Raw genomic sequence first — 21,466 nt, 5'->3', positions numbered from 1 at the left:
CCTTTTTTTTTTTTTTTTTTTTTTTGCGGTATGCAGGCCTCTCACTGTTGTGGCCTCTCCCATTGCTGAGCACAGGCTCCAGACGCGCAGGCTCAGCAGCCATGGCTCACGGGCCCCGCCACTCCGCGGCATGTGGGATCTTCCCGGACTGGGGCACGAACCCGTGTCCCCTGCATTGGCAGGCGGACTCTCAACCACTGTGCCACCAGGGAAGCCCGAAAATACCTTTTTTAATGATCCCTTTAAATACAACCTTTAATTTTACCTAATCACATCAGCATCTTTGTCATGCACTCTCAGCAGGGATGATAGTGACCCCAAAGGCAAAACTTGGTTTTAATTGGGGAGGAGGTATTTTATTCTTTTCCCATATAAAGCACAGATCTATATACAGTACATAAACAGATATACAGTATATCTATGGTATTAAAATCTCGTGGGGGGCAGGGGTTTATTAGGGGAAAAAATGTCTAAAAAGCTCCTTAGGGGGTGATAATGAAAAAAAGATTGAGAAACACTGACCTGATCTGTATTACCTCATGTGAGAAGGCTACCATTACATGGTCTGATCTCCACATAACGCAAACATTTAAAGTTTAAACTTCAAAATATCTTTAATACCAATACTGTTATAATAGATGCAGAATTATCTGCTTATATATTCCATAAGTGAGGAATTTGATGTTCTCTGGGAATGAGACAAAGCCCTGTAGCTCACTTCCATTAGTGATTCAGCAGAGTTGGTTTCTCTTTGATTTCTCCTCTGCTGCTTTGCCTTTGGCATGAGTAGCACTTCTCTAATTCCACTTTTAATCTTGGTGCTGTAACTGAACATACACAGATTCAGTGCAGTTCACATAAATCAAAACTGATGATAAATAAATTAAGGTGTTTGAAGTCAGAGTCAGGAAAGAGCAGCTATAAACGTGACAGCAGAATGTTTCCAGATTTATTCTTACTCCCTCAAGGCATCTCCAGGCCTAGTCTAAGTTTACTCAGCTAGATGCCTTACCTCTTACCTTCACCAGATCTAACTTCTATCTGATATCCAGGACTCCAGGTTTGAACTTTTCACCAGAAACAAAGATCGTGCAATGCAGTTTAGTTAGACATCTCCACTGAGACCTGTATGAGTTATTGCTATGTAACAAATGACCACAAACCTAGCAGCTTTAAAACAACACTCGTTTATTATCTCACAGTTCTGTAGGTCAGTGAGCCACTTTGGAGGCATCTCCTCCAGCTCCAGTCAAGTTTTCAGATAATGGCAGCCTCAGCCAATATCTTAACCGTAATCTCATGAGAGACCAGAACCAAAAACAGCCAGCTAAGCTGCCTCTGAATTCCTGACTCACAGAAACTGTGTGAGATAATAAGCATTTATTGATGTTTCTAGCCACGAAGTTTTGGAATGATTTGTTAAACAGCAGTATGTAACCACAATTATATAAATAAATATGTAGATATAGATATATAGAATCAGAGATATTCAACTTTAAAACTTGTAAGAAAAACACTCCTAAAATAAAAGAATCACTGATGTTTATTAATAAAAAATCAATTAAGTAGAAAAATCATATTCCTTAAATGTACTATATTGATAATTTGAAAAAACAAATGGCATACAAATGAAAATAAATACTGTACCATGAAAGAGCAATAACATTAAAAGTTCCTAAAGTTTGGCTTATTCAAAGACCAAAGAGGAGAGTGTAGGAGAGACAGCAAGAACCAAAACATTATAGCAAACAAGTACTAAAGAAGTGCTAAAAAATAAATAAATGAAAACTAATTCATTCATTCAATTAATACTGATTATGTACCTTCTACTGTGCTAATACTGTGGATGTAATAATAAGAAGAATAAGACAATCCCTGCCCATTTGGAATTTATTCTCCAATGAGAAAGACATACATTAACTAATCGTACAAACAGTAAACCTGTAACGGTGACAAGTGCTACATAGAAGAACCATAGTACATGGTTCAGTTCTCAGGAATACACAATTCTAAATCTGTTAATTTAAACATAATAAAATGGGCTCAAAATATACAAAATAATAGAACTACAAGTAAATTTGTTAACAATATAATGGAGTATTTTAATAACCTTCTCTGAATTAATATCAGGTCAGGTTGAGAAAAAAAATACTCAGCAAAGATAAAGAAGAGTTGAACAACCCAAATTACAAGCTTAATTTAATGGCCATAGGCAGAACACACAATCATTAGAGAATAATCATTCTTCTTGTGCACACACGGGACACTTACAAAAGCTGATCACATATTAATCCTTAAAACAAGTTTCAGGGATTTCCCTGGTGGCACAGTGATTAAGACTCCATGCTCCCAATGCAGGGGGCCTAGGTTTGATCCCTGGTCGGGGAACTAGATCCCACATGCATGCCACAACTAAGAGTTCGCATGCCACAACTAAGGAACCGGTGAGCCGCAACTAAGGAGCCCTTGAACCACAACTAAGGAGCCCGCCTGCCACAACTAAGGAGCCTGTCTGCTGCAACTAAGGAGCCTGCCTGCTGCAACTAAGACCTGGCGCTACCAAATATAAATAAATAAATATTTAAAAGCAACAACAAGAAGTCTCAGAAAATTTCTGAGACTCAATATCACGCAAAATTCTCTGACTAAAATGCAATTAGGTTAACAATCTAATTAAAATGTGAAAGGTAAATTTTTAATTAAATAATTTAGATATTCAAACATTCCAAAAAAACATAAGTTAAAGAAGTAATCATAATGGAAATTTTTAAATACTATTAGAACTAAATAAAAATGAAAATACTTTATCACAAAAAAGAATGCAGGAAGAAAAATTCGTAGCCTTAGAAGCTCAGAGTAAAACGAAGAAAAACTGAAAATTAATTAATTAAATGTGTAATTTAAAAAGTTTGGGCGTGGTGATAAGAATCCCAGAAAAAACACAATTAGATAGAGGGAGATAATAAGAAAATAACAAAAATCATTGAGGTAGAAGACAAAGAAAACCAACAAAGAACCAAAACAAAAAGCACAGTTCTTTGAAAAGACTGTAAAATACTCAAACCTTTGACCAGATCTTTTTAAAAGGAAGGGAAAGAAAGGACAAAGTTAATAATATTAGGAATGAAAAGGGTGGGTAGAACCACATATAAAACCAGATTTAAAGACAAGGAGAATACAGTGAAAACTTTTATGACAATAAATTTTTAAACTTAAAGAAAATGGGTAAATTCCTAAAAATATCATGCACCAAAACTACTTAGAAAGAAATAAAAAACCTGACTAGCCCTTTAATCATTAAAAAATTTATTTAATTGTTTCAATTTTCCCACAAGGAAAGTACCAAGATCAGACAATTTTTCAGGCAAGTTCTACCAAATTTTCAAGAAACAAATCTTATGCAAACAATTACAGAATATAAAAAAAGAAGAGATATTCCACAATTCACTTTACCAATTAATTCAAAATAGATCACACAAAAATTAACTCAAAATAGATCACAGACTAAATGTAAAGCCTAAATATAGAACTCTAGAAGAAAACATAGCAAAAACTTGTGTCCTTGGCTAGACAAAACATTCATAGAGGTGACACCAAAGTACAATCTTTAAAAGAAAAAACTGATAGATTAGACTACAAAATTAAAAACTTCACAAGTTACCATTAAGAAAATGAAGAGAGGGCTTCCCTGGTGGCGCAGTGGTTGAGAGTCCGCCTGCCGATGCAGGGGACACGGGTTTGTGCCCCGATCCCGGAAGATCCCACATGCCGCGGAGCGGCTGGGCCCGCGAGCCATGGCCGCGGAGCCTGTGTGTCCGGAGCCTGTGCTCCGCAACGGGAGAGGCCACAGCAGTGAGAGGCCCGCGTACAGCAAAAAAAAAAAAAAAAAAAAGAAAATGAAGAGAGAAGCCACAGATAGGAAGAAAATAACTTCAAATTATATATCTGATAAAGGACTTGTATCCATAATATACAAAGAACTCACAACTCAATAACAAGAAAACAAACAATTAAAAAATAGGCAAAAGATTTGAACAGATATTTCATTTAAAAAAACATAGAAATGGTTAATAAGTACATGAGTAGGTGTTCATATCATTAGTCATTAGGAAAACACAAATTAAAACCACAATGAATACCACTAACACTCACTATAACAGCTAAAATCAAAAAGATAAACAATACTAAGTGTTGCTGAGGATGTGGAAAAACAAACCATCATGAATTGCTGGTGAGGATGTAAAATGTCACAACCACTTTGGAAAGCAGCCTGGCAGTTTCTTAAAAAGCTAAACATGCACCTAGCATATGATCTAGCCATTCCACTCCTAGGAATCTACGCAAGAGAAGTAAAAACCTATGCCCACACAAAGACATGTTTATGAATTTTCATAATAGCATTATCCCTGACAGATAAAAACTGTAAACAATCGAAGTACCCATCAACTGACAGTTGGATAAACAAAATGTGTTACAGCCATACCATGGAATACTATTAATACTACTCAACAATTAAAAAGAACAAACTGCTAATACATGTTACAAAATGAATGAACCTCAAAAAGATCATTCTGGGTGAAAAACACCAAACACAAAAGTGACATATTATTTGATTCCATTTACATGAAATGTTTAGAAAAGGCAAATATGTAGACAAAAGGTAGATCAGTGGATGCCTAGGACTGAGGATTGGAGCGAGGATTAACTATAATCGGGCATGAGGGAATGTTTTAGGATGATGGGACATGTTGTAAACCTGGATTGTGATGATGATTTACTATGAATTCACTAATATAATCGAATTACACAGTTACAGAGGTTGAATTTTAGAGTATTTAAATTGTACCTTAATAAAATTATTTTAGAGCAGAAGCAAGAAGAACTACAATTCTGCAGCCTGTAGAAGGAAAATCACATTCACAGAAAGACAGACAAAATGAAAAAGCAGAGGACTTTGTACCAGATGAAGGAACAAGATAAAATGCCAGAAAAACAACTAAGTGAACTGGAGATAGGTGACCTTCCAGAAAAAGAATTCAGAATAATGATAGTGAAGATGATCCAAGATCTCGGAGAAAGAACAGAGGCAGGGCTTCCCTGCTGGCACAGTGGTTAAGAATCTGCCTGCCAATGCAGGGGACACAGGTTCGAGCCCTGGTCCAGGAAGATCCCACGTGCCACGGAGCAACTAAGCCTGTGCGCCACAACTACTGAGCCTGCACTCTGGAACCCACGAGCCACAGCTACTGAGGCCCGCATGCCTAGAGCATGTGCTCTGCAACAAGAGAAGCCACTGCAATGAGAAGCCTGCACACCTCAACGAAGAGTAGCCCCTGCTCACAGGAACTAGAGAAACGCCACACACAGCAACAAAGACCCAACAGAGACAAAAATAAATAAAATAAATAAAATAAATTTTTAAAAAAATGGAGGCAAAGATTGAGAAGATGCAAGAAATGTTTAACAAATACCTAGAAGAATTAAAGAACAAACAAACAGAGATGAACAATACAATAACTGAAATGAAAAATACACTAGAAGGAATCAATAGCAGAATAACTGAGGGAGAAGAACGGATAAGCGACCTGGAAGACAGAATGGTGGAATTCACTGCTGCAGAACAGAATAAAGAAAAAAGAATGAAAAGAAATGAAGACAGCCTGAGAGACCTCTGGGACATTAAATGCAACAACATTCACATTATAGGGGTCCCAGAAGGAGAAGAGAGAGAGAAAGGACCTGAGAAACTATTTGAAAATATTATAGTCGAAAATTTCCCTAACATGGGAAAGGAAATAGCCACCCAAGTCCAGGAAGCACAGAGAGCCCCAGGCAGGATAAATCCAAGGAGAAACACGCCAAGACACATAGTAATCAAACTGACAAAAATTAAAGACAAAGAAAAATTATTGAAAGCAGCAAGGGAAAAATGACAAACAATATACAAGGTAACTCCCATAAGGTTAACAGCTGATTTCTCAGCAGAAACTCTACAAGCCAGAAGGGAGTAGCACGATATATTTAAAGTGATGAAAGGGAAGAAACTGCAATCAAGATTACTCTACCTGGCAAGGATCTCATTCAGATTCGATGGAGAAATCAAAAGCTTTACAGATAAGCAAAAGCTAAGAGAATTCAGCACCACCAAACCAGCTCTACAACAAATGCTAAAGGAACTTCTCTATGTGGGAAACACAAGACAAAAAAAGGACCTACAAAAACAAAACCAAAACAATTCAGAAAATGGTCATAGGAACATATATATCGATAATTACCTTAAACGTGAACGGACTAAATGCTCCAACCAAAAGACACAGGCTCGTTAAATGGATACAAAAACAAGACCCATATATATGCTGTCTACAAGAGACCCACTTCAGACCTAGGGACTCATACAGACTGAAAGTGAGTGGATGGAAAAAGATATTCCATGCAAATGGAAATCAAAAGAAAGCAGGAATAGCAATACTCATATCAGATAAAATAGACTTTAAAATACAGAATGTTACAAGAGACAAGGAAGGACACGACATAATGATTAAGGGATCAATCTGAGAAGAGGATATAACAATTATAAATATGTACGCACCCAACATAGGAGGACCTCAATACATAAGGCAACTGCTAACAGCTATAAAAGAGGAAATTGACAGTAACACAATAATAGTGCAGGACATTAACACCTCACTTACACCAATGGACAGATCATCCAGACAGAAAATTAATAAGGAAACACAATCTTTAAATGACACAATAGACCAGATAGATTTAATTGATTTTCTTTTTTTTTTTCAGGAGCATTTTCATTTATTAAACATTTGTTAAAGTATAACATACAACATACAGAAAGTGCAAAAATCATATTAGAGTTAAATAAATTTTCACAAACTGAACCCAGTCAACTCAGATCAAGACAATGTCACTGATTTCTTCTATTCACGACCACTCTCTCCTCTAATAACCATTATCTTGATGAATATGAAGTATATTTTTTTCAGATTTTATTTTCTTTTTTTTGATTCCCAAATTAAAGACATTGATAAAGAAAATACAATCTGTAATAATAAAAACATCTACAATAGATGCTAAATATCATTAAATTATTGTATAATTTAGACAGTAAATATGGTCTATTTTTGCTTCTTTCTAATAGAATACATTTGATCACATTTTTTTATACAGCAGGTTCTTATTAGTCATCAATTTTATACACATCAGTGTATACATGTCAATCCCAATCGCCCAATTCATCACACCCCCACCCCCACCCCCCGCCTCTTTCCCCCCTTGGTGTCAATACGTTTGTTCCGAACATCTGTGTCTCAATTTCTGCCCTGCAAGCCAGTTCTGTACCATTTTTCTAGGTTCCACATATATGTGTTAATATACGATATTTGTTTTTCGCTTTCTGACTTACTTCACTCTGTATGACAGTCTCTAGATCTATCCATGTCTCTCCAAATGACCCAATTTCGTTCCTCTTTATGGCTGAGTAATATTCCATTGTATATATGTACCACATCTTCTTTATCCATTCGTCTGTTGATGGGCATTTAGGTTGCTTCCATGACCTGGCAAATAGTGCTGCAATGAACATTGGGGAGCATGTGTCTTTTTGAATTGTGGTTTTCTCTGGGTATATGTCCAGTAGTGGGATTGCTGGATCATATGGTAATTCTATTTTTACTTTTTTAAGGAACCTCCATACTGTTCTCCATAGTGGCTGTATCAGTTTACATTCCCACCAACAGTGCAAGAGGGTTCCCTTTTCTCCACACCCTCTCTAGGATTTGTTGTTTGTACATTTTCTGATGATGCCCATTCTAAACGGTGTGAGGTGATGCCTCATTGTAGTTTTGATTTGCATTTCTCTAACGATTAGTGATGTTGAGCAGCTTTTCATGTGCTTCTTGGCCATCTGTATGTCTTCTTTGGAGAAATGTCTATTTACGTCTTCCGCCCATTTTTGGATTGGTTTGTTTTTTTACTATCGAGCTGCATGAGCTGTTTATATATTTTGGAGATTAATCCTTTGTCTGTTGGTTCGTTTGCAAATATTTTATCCCATTCTGAGTGTTGTCTTTTTGTCTTGTTCATGGTTTCCTTTGCTGTGCAAAAGCTTTTAAGTTTCATTAGGTCCCATTTGTTTATTTTTGTTTTTATTTCCATTACTCTAGGAGATGGATCAAAAAAAATCTTGCTGTGATTTATGTCAAAGAGTGTTCTTCCTATGTTTTCCTCTAAGAGTTTTATAGTGTCTTGTCTTACATTTAGGTCTCTAATCCATTTTGAGCTTATTTTTGTGTATGGTGTTAGGGAGTGCTCTAATTTCATTCTTTTACATGTAGCTGTCCAGTTTTCCCAGCACCACTTATTGAACAGACTGCCTTTTCTCCATTGTATATCCTTGCCGCCTTTGTCATAGATACGTTGACCATAGGTGCATGGGTTTAAGTCTGGGCTTTCTATCCTGTTCCATTGACCTATGTTTCTGTTTTTGTGCCAGTACCATATTGTCTTGATTACTGTAGCTATGTAGTATAGTCTGAAGTCAGGGAGTCTGATTCCTCCAGCTCTATTTTTTTCCCCTCAAGACTACTTTGGCTATTCGGAGTCTTTTGTGTCTCCATACAAATTTTAAGATTTTTTGTTCTACTTCCATAAAAAAGGCCAGTGGTAATTTGATAGGGATTGAATTGAATCTGTAGATTGCTTTCGGTAATCTAGTCATTTTCACAATATTGTTTTTTCCAATCCAAGAACATGATATCTCTCTCCATCTGTTGGTATCACCTTTCATTTCTTTCATCAGTGTCTTATAGTTTTCTGCATACAGGTCTTTTACCTCCTTAGGTACGTTTATTCCTAGGTATTTTATTCTTTTTGTTGCAATGGTAAATGGGAGTGTTTCCTTAATTTCTCTTTCAGATTTTTCATCAGTAGTGTATAGGAATGCAAGAGATTTCTGTGCATTAATTTTGTATCCTGAAACTTTAACAAATTCATTGATGAGCTCTAGTAGTTTTCTGGTGGCATCTTTAGGACTCTCTATGTATAGTATCATGTCATCTGCAAACAGTGACAGTTTTACTTCTTCTTTCCAATTTGTATTTCTTTTTCTTCTCTGATTGCCGTGGCTAGGACTTCCAAAACTATGTTGGATAATAGTGGCAAGAGTGGACATCCTTGTCTTGTTCCTGATCTTAGAGGAAATGCTTTCAATTATTCACCATTAAGAATGATGTTTGCTGTGCTTTTGTCATATATGGCCTTTATTATGTTGAGGTAGTTTCCCTCTATGCCCACTTTCTGGAGAGTTGTTATCATAAATGGGTGTTGAATTTTGTGGAAAGCTTTTTCTGCATCTATTGAGATCATCATATGGTTTTTATTCTTCAATTTGCTGATATGGTGTATCACCTTGATTGATTTGCATATACTGAAGGATCCTTGTATCCCTGGGATAAATCCCACTTGATCATGGTGTATGATCCTTTTAATGTGTTGTTGGATTCTGTTTGAAAGTATTTTGTTGAGGATTTTTGCATCTATATTCATCAGTGATATTGGTCTGTAATTTTCTTTTTTTGTAGTATCTTTGTCTGGTTTTGGTATCAGGGTAATGGTGCCCTCATAGAATGAGTTTGGGAGTATTCCTTCCTCTGCAATTTTTTGGAAGCGTTTGAGAAGGATGGGTGTTAGCTCTTCTCTAAATGTTTGACAGAATTCGCCTATGAAGCCATCTGGTCCTGGACTTTTGTTTGTTGGAAGATTTTTAATCACAGTTTCAATTTCATTACTTGTGATTGGTCTGTTCATGTTTTCTATTTCTTCCTGGTTCAGTCTTGGAGGTTATACCTTTCCAAGAATTTGTCCATTTCTTCCAGGTTGTCCATTTTATTGGCATAGAGTTACTTGTAGTAGTCTCTTAGGATGCTTTGTATTTCTGCGGTGTCTGTTGTAACTTCTCCTTTTTCATTTCTAATTCTATTGATTTGAGTTCTCTCCGTCTTTTTCTTGATGAGTCTGGCTAATGGTTTATCAATTTTGCTTATCTTCTCAAAGAAGCAGCTTTTAGTTTTACTGAACTAAAATAACCAGCTTTTAGTTTTATTGATCTTTGCTATTGTTTTCTTTGTTTCTATTTCAGTTATTTCTGCTCTGATCTTTATGATTTCTTTCCTTTCGCTAAATTTGGGTTTTGTTTGTTCTTCTTTCTCTAGTTCCTTTAGTTGTCAGGTTAGAATATTTACTTGAGATTTTTCTTGTTTCTTGAGGTAGGTTTGTATAGCTATAAACTTCCCTCTTAGAACTGCTTTTGCTGCATCCTATAGGTTTTGGATCGTCGTGTTTTCATTGTCATTTGTCTCTAGGTATTTTTTGATTTCCTCTTTGATTTCTTCAGTGATCTCTTGGTTATTTAGTAATGTACTGTTTAGCCTCTATGTGTTTGTGTTTTTTAAGTTTTTTCCCCTGTAATTCATTTCTAATCTCATAGCATTGTGGTCAGAAAAGATGCTTGATATGATTTCAATTTTCTTAAATTTACTGAGGCTTGAATTGTGACCCAAGATGTGATCTATCCTGGAGAATGTTCTGTGTGCACTTGATAAAAAAGTGTAATCTGCTGTTTTTGGATGGAATGTCCTATAAAAATCAATTAAATCTATCTGGTCTATTGTGTCATTTAAAGCTTCTGTTTCCTTATTTATTTTCATTTTAGATGACCTGTCCATTGGGTGTGAGGTGTTGATGTCCCCCACTATTATTGTGTTACTGTCGAATTCATCTTTTACAGCTGTTAGCAGTTGCCTTATGTATTGAGGTGCTCCTGTGTTGGGTGCACACATATTTATAATTGTTATATCTTCTTCTTGGATTGATCCCTTGCTCATTATGTTGTGTCCTTCCTTGTCTCTTATAACATTCTTTATTTTAAAGTCTATTTTATCTGATATGAGTACTGCTACTCCACCTTTCTTTTGATTTCCTTTTGCATGGAATATCTTTTTCCATCCACTCACTTTCAGTCTGTATGTGTCCCTAGGTCTGAAGTGGGTCTCTTCTAGACAGCATATAGATGGGTGTTCTTTTTGTATCCATTCAGCAAGCCTGTGTCTTTTGGTTGCAGCATTTAATCCATTCACGTTTAAGGTAATTATTGATATGTATGTTTGTATTACCATTTTCTTAATTATTTTGGGTTTGTTATTGTAGGTCCTTTTCTTCTCTTGTGTTTCCCACTTAGAGAAGTTCCTTTAGCATTTGTTGTAGAGCTGGTTTGGTGGTGCTGAATTCTCTTAGCTTTTGCTTGTCTCTAAAGCTCTTGATTTCTCCATCAATTCTGAATGAGATCCTTGCCAGGTAGAGTAATCTTGGTTGTATGTTCTTCCCTTTCATCACTTTAACTATATCATGACACTCCTTTCTGGCTTGTAGAGTTTCTGCTGAGAAATCAGCTGTTAACCTTATGGGAGTTACCTTGTATATTATTTGTCATTTTCCCCTTGCTGCTTTCAATAATTTTTCTTTGTCTTTAGTTTTTGCTAATTTGATTACTATGTGTCTCGGCATGTTTCTCCTTGGGTTTATCCTGTATGGGACTCGCTGCACTTACTGGACTTGGGTGGCTATTTCCTTTCCCATGTTAGGGAAATTTTCGACTATAATATTTTCAAATAGTTTCTCAGGTCCTTTCTCTCTCTCTTCTCCTTCTGGCACCCGTATAATGCGAATGTTGTTGAGTTTAATGTTGTCCCAGAGGTCTCTTAGGCTGTCTTCATTTCTTTTCATTCTTTTTTCTTTATTCTATTCTGCAGCAGTGAATTCCACCATTCTGTCTTCCAGGTCACTTATCCGTTCTTCTGCCTCAGTTATTCTGCTATTGATTCCTTCTAGTGTAGTTTTCATTTCAGCCATTGTATTGTTCATCTCTCTGTTTGTTCTTTAATTCTTCTAGGTCTTTGTTAAACATTTCTTTCATCTTCTCGATCTTTGCCTCCATTGTTTTTCCGAAGTCCTGGATCATCTTCCCTATCATTATTCTTAATTCCTTTTCTGGAAGATTGCCTATCTCCACTTCATTTAGTTGTTTTTCTGGGGTCTTATCTTGTTCCTTCACCTGGTACATAGCCCTCTGCCTTTTCATCTTGTCTATCTTTCTGTGAATGTGGTTTTTGTTCCACAGGCTGCAGGATTGTAGTTCTTCTTGCTTCTGCTGTCTCCCCTCTTGTGGATGAGGCTATTTAAGAAGCTTATGCAGGTTTTCTGATGGGAGGGACTGGTGGTGGGTAGAGCTGGATGCTGCTCTGGTGGGCAGAGCTCAGTAAAACTTTAATCCTCTTGATGGCTGATGAGTGGGCTGGGTTTCCCACCTGTTGGTTGTTTGGCCTGAGGCAACCCAAAACTGGAGCCTACCTGGGCTCTTTGGTGGGGCTAATGGAGGACTCTGCGAGGGCTCACGCCAAGGAGTACTTCCCAGAATTTCTGCTGCCGGTGTCCTTGTCCCTGCGGTGAGCCACAGCCACCCCCTGCCTCTGCAGGAAACCCTCCAACACTAGCAGGTGGGTCTGGTTCAGTCTCCCCTGGGTTCACTGCTCCCTCCCCTGGGTCCCAATGGGCACACTACTTTGTTTGTGCCCTCCAACAGTGGAGTCTCTGTTTCCCCCAGTCCTGTCAAAGTCCTGCAATCAAATTCCATTAGACTTCAAAGTCTGATTCTCTAGGAATTCCTCCTCCTGTTGCCAGACCCCCAGGTTGGGAAGCCTAGCGTGTGGCTCAAAACCTTCACTCCAGTGGGTGTACTTCCGTGGTATAAGTATTCTCCAGTCTGTGAGTCGCCCACCCAGCAATTATGGGATTTCATTTTGTTGTGATTATGCCCCTCCTACCATCTCACTGTGGCTTCTCCTTTGTCTTTGGATGTCGGGTATCTTTTTTGGTGAGTTCCAGTGTCTTCCTGTCGATGATTGTCCAGAAGCTAGCTGTGATTCTGGTGTTCTCACAAGAGGGAGTGAGAGCACGTCCTTCTACTCTGCTATCTTGGTTCAGGCCTTCGAGTTAATTGATATTTATAGGACATTCCATCCAGAAACAGCAGATTACACTTTCTTTTCAAGTGCACACGGAACATTCTCTAGGATTGATCACATCTTGGGTCACAAATCAAGCCTCAGTATATTTAAGAAAATTGAAATCATATCAAGCATCTTTTCTGACCACAAAACTATGAGATCAGAAAGCAATTACAGGGAAAAAAACATAAAAAAACACAAACACATGGAGGATAAAAAAAACATTACTAAATAACCAAGAAATCAAAGAGGAAATCAAAAAATACCTAGAGACGAATGACAACAAAAACACGATGATCCAAAACCTATGGGATGCAGCAAAAGCAGTTCTAAGAGGTAAGTTTTTAGCAATACAAGCCTACCTCAAGAAGTAAGAAAAATCTCAAACAAGCAATCTAAACTTACACCTAAAGGAATTAGAGAAAGAAGAACAAACAAAACCCAAAGTTAGCGGAAGGAAAGAAATCATAAAGATCAGAGCAGAAATAACTGAAATAGAAACAAAGAAAACAATAGCAAACATCAATAAAACTAAAAGCTGGTTCTTTGAGAAGATAAACAAAATTGATAACCACTAGCCAGACTCATCAAGAAAAAGAGGGAGGGCTTCCCTGGTGGCGCAGTGATTGAGAGTCCACCTGCCGATGCAGGGGACACGGGTTTGTGCCCCGGTCCAGGAAGATCCCACATGCCGTGGAGTGGCTGGGCCCGTGAGCCGTGGCCCCTGAACCTGTGTGTCCGGAGCCTGTGCTCCACAACAGGAGAGGCCACAACAGTGAGACGCCTGCGTACCGCATAAGAAAAAAAAAAAAAAGAAAAAGGAAAAGAGGGAGAGGGAGAGGACTCAAATCAATAAAATTAGAAATGAAAAAGGAGAAGTTACAAAAGACACAGCAGAAATACAAAGCATCCTAAGAAACTACTACAAACAACTCTATTGTAATAAAATGGACAACCTGGAAGAAATGGACAAATTCTTAGAAAGGTATAACCTTCCAAGACTGAACCAGGAAGAAATAGAAAACATGAACAGACCAATCACAAGTAATGAAATTGAAACTGATTAAAAAATCTTCCAACAAACAAAGTCCAGGACCAGATGGCTTCACAGGTGAATTCTATTAAACATTCAGAGAGAGCTAACACACATCCTTCTCAAACTCTTCCAAAAAACTGCAGAGGAAGGAACACTCCCAAACTCATTTTATGAGACCACCACCACCCTGATACCAAAAACAGACAAAGATACTACAAAAAAAGAAAATTACAGACCAATATCACTGATGAATATAGATGCAATAATCCTCAACAAAATACTAGCAAACAGAATCCAACAACACATTAATAGGATCATACACCATGATGAAGTGGGATTTATCCCAGGGATGCAAGGATTCTTCAATATACGCAAATCAATAAATGTGATACACCATATCAGGAAATTGAAGAATAATAACCATATGGTCATCTCAATAGATGCAGAAAAAGCTTTCCACAAAATTCAACACCCATTTATGATAAAAACTCTCCAGGAAGTGGATATAGAGGGAACCTACCTCAAAATAATAAAGACCATATATGACAAACACACAGCAAACATCATTCTCAGTGGTGAAAAACTGAAAGCATTTCCTCTAAGGTCAGGAACAAGACAAGGATGTCCACTCTCACCGCTATTATTCAACATAGTTTTGGAAGTCCTAGCCACAGCAATCAGAGAAGAAAAAGAAATAAAAGGAATACAAATTGGAAAAGAAGAAGTAAAACTGCCACTGTTTGCAGATGACATGATACCATACATAGAGAATCCTAAAGATGCCACCAGGAAACTACTAGGGCTAATCAATGCATCTGGTAAAGTTGCAGGATGCAAAATTAATGCACAGAAATCTCTTGCATTCCTATACACTAACAACAAAAGATCAGATAGAGAAATTAAGGATACACTCCCATTTACCACTGCAACAAAAAGAATAAAATACCTAGGAATAAAGCTACCTAAGGAGGTAAAAGACCTGTACTCAGAAAAATATAAGACACTGATGAAAGAAATCAAAGATGACATAAACAGATGGAGAGACATACCATGCTCTTGGATTGGAAGAATCAAACTTGTGAAAATGATGTACTACCCAAAGTAATCTACAGTTTCAATGCAATCCCTATCAAATTACCAGTGGCATTTTTTACAGAACTAGAACAAAAAATCTAAAAATTTGTATGGAGACACAAAAGACCCCAAATAGCCAAAGCAGTCTTGAGGGAAAAAAACGGAGCTGGAGGAATGAGACTTCCTGACTTCAGACATACTATAAAGCTACAGGAATCAAGACAACATGGTACTGGTGCAAAAACAGAAATACAGATCAATGAAACAGGATAGAAAGCCCAGAGATAAACCCACGCACCTATGGTCAACTAATCTATGACAAAGGAGGCAAGGATATACAATGGAGAAAAGACAGTCTTTTCAATAAGTGGTGCTGGGAAAACTGGACAGCTACATGTAAAAGAATGAAATTAGAACAGTCCCTAACACCATACACAAAAATAAAACTCAAAATGGATTAAAGACCTAAATGTAAGGCTGGGCACTATAAAACTCTTAGAGGAAAACATAGGAAGAACACTCTTTGACATAAATCACAGCAAGATTTTTTTTGATCCATGGCCTAGAGTAATGGAAATAAAAACAAAAATAAACAAATGGGACCTAATGAAACTTAAAAGCTTTTGCAAAGCAAAGGAAACTACAAAGAAGACAAAAAGACAACCCTCAGAAAGGGAGAAAATATTTGCAAACTAATCAATGGACAAAGGATTAATCTCCAAAATATATAAACAGCTCATGCAGCTCAATATTAAGAAACAAACAACCCAATCCAAAAATGGGCAGAAGACCTAAACAGACAGTTATCCAAAGAAGACATATAGATGGCCAAGAAGCACATGAAAAGCTGCTCAACATCACTAATCATTAGAGAAATGCAAATCAAAACTGCAATGATTTATCACCTCACACCAGTTAAAATGTGCATCATCAGAAAATCTACAAACAACAAATGCTGGAGAGGGTGTGGAGAAAAGGGAACCCTCTTGCACTGCTGGTGGGAATGTAAATTGATCCAGCCACTATGGAGAACAGTATGGAGGTTCTCTAAAAAACTAAATATAGAATTACCATATGACCCAGCAATCCCACTACTGGGCATATACCCAGAGAAACCCATAATTCAAAAAGACACATGCACCCCCAATGTTCATTGCAGCACTATTTACAATAGCCAGGTCATGGAAGCAACCTAAATGCCCATCAACAGACGAATGGATAAAGAAGATGTGGTACATATATACAATGGAATATTACTCAGCCATAAAAAGGAACGAAATTGGGTCATTTGTAGAGACGTGGATGGATCTAGAGACTGTCATACAGAGTGAAGTAAGTCAAAAAGAGAAAAACAAATATCATATATTAACACATATATAAGGAACCTAGAAAAATGGTACAGATAAACTGGTTTGTGGGGCAGAAATAGAGACACAGATGTAGAGAACAAACGTATGGACACCAAGGGGGGAAAGTGGCAGGGGGTGGGGATCGTGGTGTGATGAATTGGGAGACTGGGATTGACATGTATACACTGATGTGTATAAAATGGATGACTAATAAGAACCTGCTGTATAAAAAAATAAAATAAAATTATTTTTTTAAATAGCCAAATGATTTATAAAAAGATATTCCAGCTCATTAGTAATCAGGAAAATGAAAACTAAGATCACAAAGAAGGGCAGAAACTGAGAAGTCAGATAATACCAAGGCAAGAAGACATGGAGCAAGAGGTATTCGTGCACATTGCTCTTAGGAATGTAAACAGACACAACCACTCTGGAAAACAATTTGTCCTGATTCTGCAATGCTACCTATGTGCAAACTCTATAATAACCAGCAAATCACTCCAAGGTAGATCCCCTAGACAGGAGCAGGCTAGTAAATATTTTAGGCTTTGCAAACCATGAGGTCTCTGTCACAACTAATGCAACTCTGCCTTGTATCTCAAAAACAGCCACAGACAAAATGTAAACAAATGAACATAGTTGTGTTACAATAAAACTTTATTTATAAAAAACAGGCAGCTGTCCAGATTTGATCACTGGGCAGTAGTTTGCCAATCTCTGCCCTAGAGAAATACCTGTACATGTGATCCAGGAGACATGTACAACAGTTTTCACGGGACTTGTTTACGTTAGCAGCAAACTGCTAATATTTGGAAACAACCCAAATGTTCACTCACAGGAGAACAGATAAATAAACTGTGGCCATATTTTCAAAATGGAGTATGACACAGCAGTGAAAGTGAATTATACTCTTGCTACTTGCAACATGGATAAATCTTATAAAATAATATTAAGTGGAAAAATCAATTCATAGAAGAGATATATGATTTAATCACCAATATATAGTGTAATAGAGCTCAAAAATAAGCAAAACTAAATAAAATGCTACATTTCCTATGTATATGGGTGATAAAGGAAAACTATAGGTATTGGTAACCATTGGGAAAAAAAGTATAGCAATGGTAGAATCACTATGCTGTACACCTGACACTATATAATACTGTAAATCAACTATACTTCAATTTTTTAAAAAATGTATAGCAATGGTGGAAATTCAGGATGGAAGTTACCTCCCAACAGAAGGCCAAAGATGGGATCAGGGAGAAGCCCACAGTTGGTTTCAATGATTTTGGTATTGTTCTCTGTTTTATATTGGGTCACAGGCTCATAAATGTTCATAACTTACACATGCAGGATGTAATTAATCTTGTATACATAAGATAGATATTAAATTTTTGCTTTTAATCCAAGGTCAACAAATACTCCCTGTACTCAGCTGAAAAATGCCAAAAAGACTGCAGAGGCTACCTGTAGCTGAAACAAAAAGCAGAGAACTTGCCTCTTATAAGCAATCAGGGTATTTATATTCCATGTCAGCCAATCAGATGATGAAAAAACACCTAATGGCTTGTAACTATCTCTTGGATTCAGAAAGAATTGATAAAAGCTACAGGAAAAAGTATTGAAAACTATTCCAAAACTTAAAAAATAAAAAAGTATTTGTTGGTTAATCTTCCCGAAGTTTTTCTATTTAAATAAGTAAGTTTATAACTGTGGATCACAATTACTATAAAGCCTCTTTCTTTTTTTTTTGTAAATAAACCTATTTCAACAAAGGTCCAACTAGATCACAAAAATATTATGTAAGATAGGATTCTGGCACCATCTGGTGGCAGTGCCCTGCAACAGCACGTTCTAATTTCTATTAAAGGTTAATTCACTCTTTCGTTCATTTACCTACTATCCAATAGGCATCTACTAGGCATAGCACACACACATTTTAAAATCCTTCTTGGTGGGCTTCCCTGGTGGCGCAGTGGTTAAGAATCTGCCTGCCAATTCTGGGGACACAGGTTCCAGCCCTGGTCCAGGAAGATCCCATATCCCACAGCAACTAAGCCCATGTGCCACAACTACTGCACCTGCACTCTAGGGCCCACGAGCCACAACTGCTCAGTCCGCGACCCACAACTACTGAGCCCGTGTGCCACAACTACTGAAGCCCGCATGCCTAGAGCCCGTGCTCCACAACAAGAGAAGCCACCGCAATGAGAAGCCTGTGCACTGCAATGAAAAGTAGCTCCCACTTGCCACAACCAGAGAAGAGCCCGCACGCAGCAACGAAGACCCAATACAGCCAAAAATAAAATAAATAAAAAAAATTTTTTAATTTATAAAAAAAAACCTTTCTTGGAAGACCGGAAATAAAATAATGTATACTATCTAAAACAGGTCCCCTATTTTCAAGGGAAAATATCTACAGTTAAATTTATGCCTATCAGAATATAAGCGTCTACTCTTGTTAAAAGTTTGTTTCAAGCATCTATTCCCCTAGAACTCTCAGGCAAGAAGTCCCTCAGGAGTGTACTGGTAAACATAGTCTATGGAGTCACCACATGAGGACCAGTAAGCACATGAATGCAGTTTTCAAGGAAAAGAACTGTTGTGGTTTTAAAATATCCTCAAATTCTTGACACTTCTTTCAAAAGGTAGGGTCTAATTTCCCTTTCCTTGAATGTGGGCTGGACTTAATTACCCGCTTCTAAAGAAGAGAAAGTGGCAGAAGTGATGGTGTATAACTTCCAAAGCTAAATCATCAAAGGAATAGCCATTTCCATCTTGCCTGAGGGAGTCAGACATCGTGTCATGAGGAGACTCAAGCAACCTGTGGAGAGCCCTCTGGGGAGGAATCATGACCTCCCACCAACAACCAGCACCAACCTGCCCCCTCGCATCCTTCGCCAATATCACTGAGCTAAGCCACTCCCAAAGAAACGGAAATCAATGTTTATTGTTGTTTAAGCCACTTAGTTTGGGGGTAATTTGTTATGCAACAATATATAACTAATACAACAACCTATTACTTCCTAGAACCAAATTTTATCTTTAACAGGCAGTGAAAATAGCTCACTTCAGTTTAATACTATAATTTGCCCACATGTTAATAAAATTTCAAATTTTCCTTCCTAATACACTAAGTAGTGATCCTTTTCTAATTCCCCCAAATTGTTTCATATTATTTCATAATATTCATCACTTTCGAATTCAAAGAAACAGCAACCCCATCAGATTTCAGTCAGTCAGCAGGGATTGTTTTGGACCATCTTCCTTTTGATGTACTGTACTAGTACTGTACTAGGGACTGAGTGGAGAACCATGCCCTTGAGGTACTTATAATTTAACTTAGATGAATATTCCCAAAATAATTTATGTTTTTAATTAACCTTTTTCCCCTGGCTCTGAAGGTTCTAAGTCAACGGAAGAAGGTTTGGAAAGTTTCTTTTTTACCTCTGTGAGGGATCCACAAGCTACACCACCACGCAGGGCTTCATCTAAAGCAGAGAGGGTTGTAGATAAAAATGATGGTGATGGAGCAGCAGACCTCTGTGTCTTTATCTCATAAGCCTGAACAAAGAAGAGATCAAGTTATTTTCAACCTCCATATTTATTCAAAAACATAAGTCAACTCCAAACTCAAATTCTAGCAGTTGGAACCCCAATCCCCCTTTTTTTCTTCTACTATTTATTTATTCAACAACTATTTACTCTGTGCTGGGGACTGTGCTAGATTTGGGGGCTGTGATATAAAAGACAGAGCCCCTGCCCCACAATACTTATAGCCAACTAGGGACTATGCAATTAGGACTAGAAACTAAGCAATTACCATACACTTAAATAAGAGATACTGTGATAGGGCAAGTGGAGACCTGGAGAGAGAATACCTGATCTGGATTTTGTGATATAGGAAGGCTTCAAGGGACATCTGGATGTCTGAGCTAAAACCTGAAATGACTGTTAGACAGGCAACGGGAATATGCATGTTCCTGCCAAAGAGACAAGAATGTACGAAGAAAGGTCAAGAAGCAAGAAAGAAAGGAAATGGAAACTCACAAAAACTACAAAAAACAAAAAGAGTTCATTTAGAACGTCTGAAAGAAGGCGCGAGGTCGTGGTGTGGCAAGCAATGAGGCTGGAGAAATAAGCAGGGGCCTAATCAGGAAGAGCGTTGCTGAAGCGTGGGGTGTAGGCGGAGAGCAACAGGGAGTGACACGGCCAAGCTACCATTTCAAACCGAGGTGGCTTTGCGAAGTACAGCTTGAAGGTGGATGGGGTAGACTAAGAAATGGCCTCCCAAAAGACAGCCACATCAAATCCTTGGAACCTGTGAATATTACCTTATTTGGAAAAAGGGTCTTTGCAGATGTGGTGAACATGATTACATATCCACCAGCAATGTGTAAGAACACTTGCCTCTCTGCAATCTCTAACATTAAAAATTACTACTATTATATTAAGTTGCCCAAAACTGAAGTCAAGCCACAGAACTGAAATCTTTCATTCCTTCCTTCATTCAAAAAATATGAATTAATTGCCAGCTGCATGCCATATACTATGATAAGCTCTGGGAATAGAGTGGTAACCCAAACAGACCTAGTTTCTACCCACCTAAAGTTTACAATTTAATAAGTCTAGGTCTCAAATCCAAGGCTCTTCTGCTCCTGTGAGGACGTAGGAAGACCAGTATATTAATACGTATGAGCCATAAATGTGCCCACTCTTGTCTAATCTCACCGATTGAGTTCTTAGATCAGTTAAACCATGGATTGCCACAGAGTTTTTTAAAGGCTACATTCAGGCACATAAAATAACTAGAAAAGCTACAGTAAAAGGCGTGTGCCTTTCATCTGATTTAGAAATACCTAAATATTGCCTACAATCTATCAGGCAACATAGGTGGGCATGGGGACACTTTACAGACATGTAAAGGCAGCCCA

The 21,466-nt window shown here is 37.6% G+C and overlaps 1 protein-coding gene across 6 annotated transcripts in view; it reads right to left on the bottom strand.

Annotated features, from left to right (window-relative positions):
* The window catches only part of RAD51B (RAD51 paralog B), a 666,036-nt gene that overhangs the window by 632,447 nt on the left and 12,123 nt on the right, over positions 1-21,466 (bottom strand). For all 6 annotated transcript variants that reach the window (XM_082617995.1, XM_082617991.1, XM_082617994.1 and 3 more), the window contains exon 4: positions 19,980-20,096. In XM_082617995.1, the coding sequence (XP_082474121.1) occupies positions 19,980-20,096 (117 nt within the window). The remainder of the gene's footprint in view (positions 1-19,979; positions 20,097-21,466) is intronic.

This window comes from Mesoplodon mirus (assembly GCF_964341445.2).
Source record: "Mesoplodon mirus genome assembly, chromosome: 4".
NCBI lineage: Eukaryota > Metazoa > Chordata > Mammalia > Artiodactyla > Ziphiidae > Mesoplodon > Mesoplodon mirus.
Note: the sequence above shows the minus strand (reverse complement) of the source record. Positions and strands in the feature narration are given on the sequence as shown.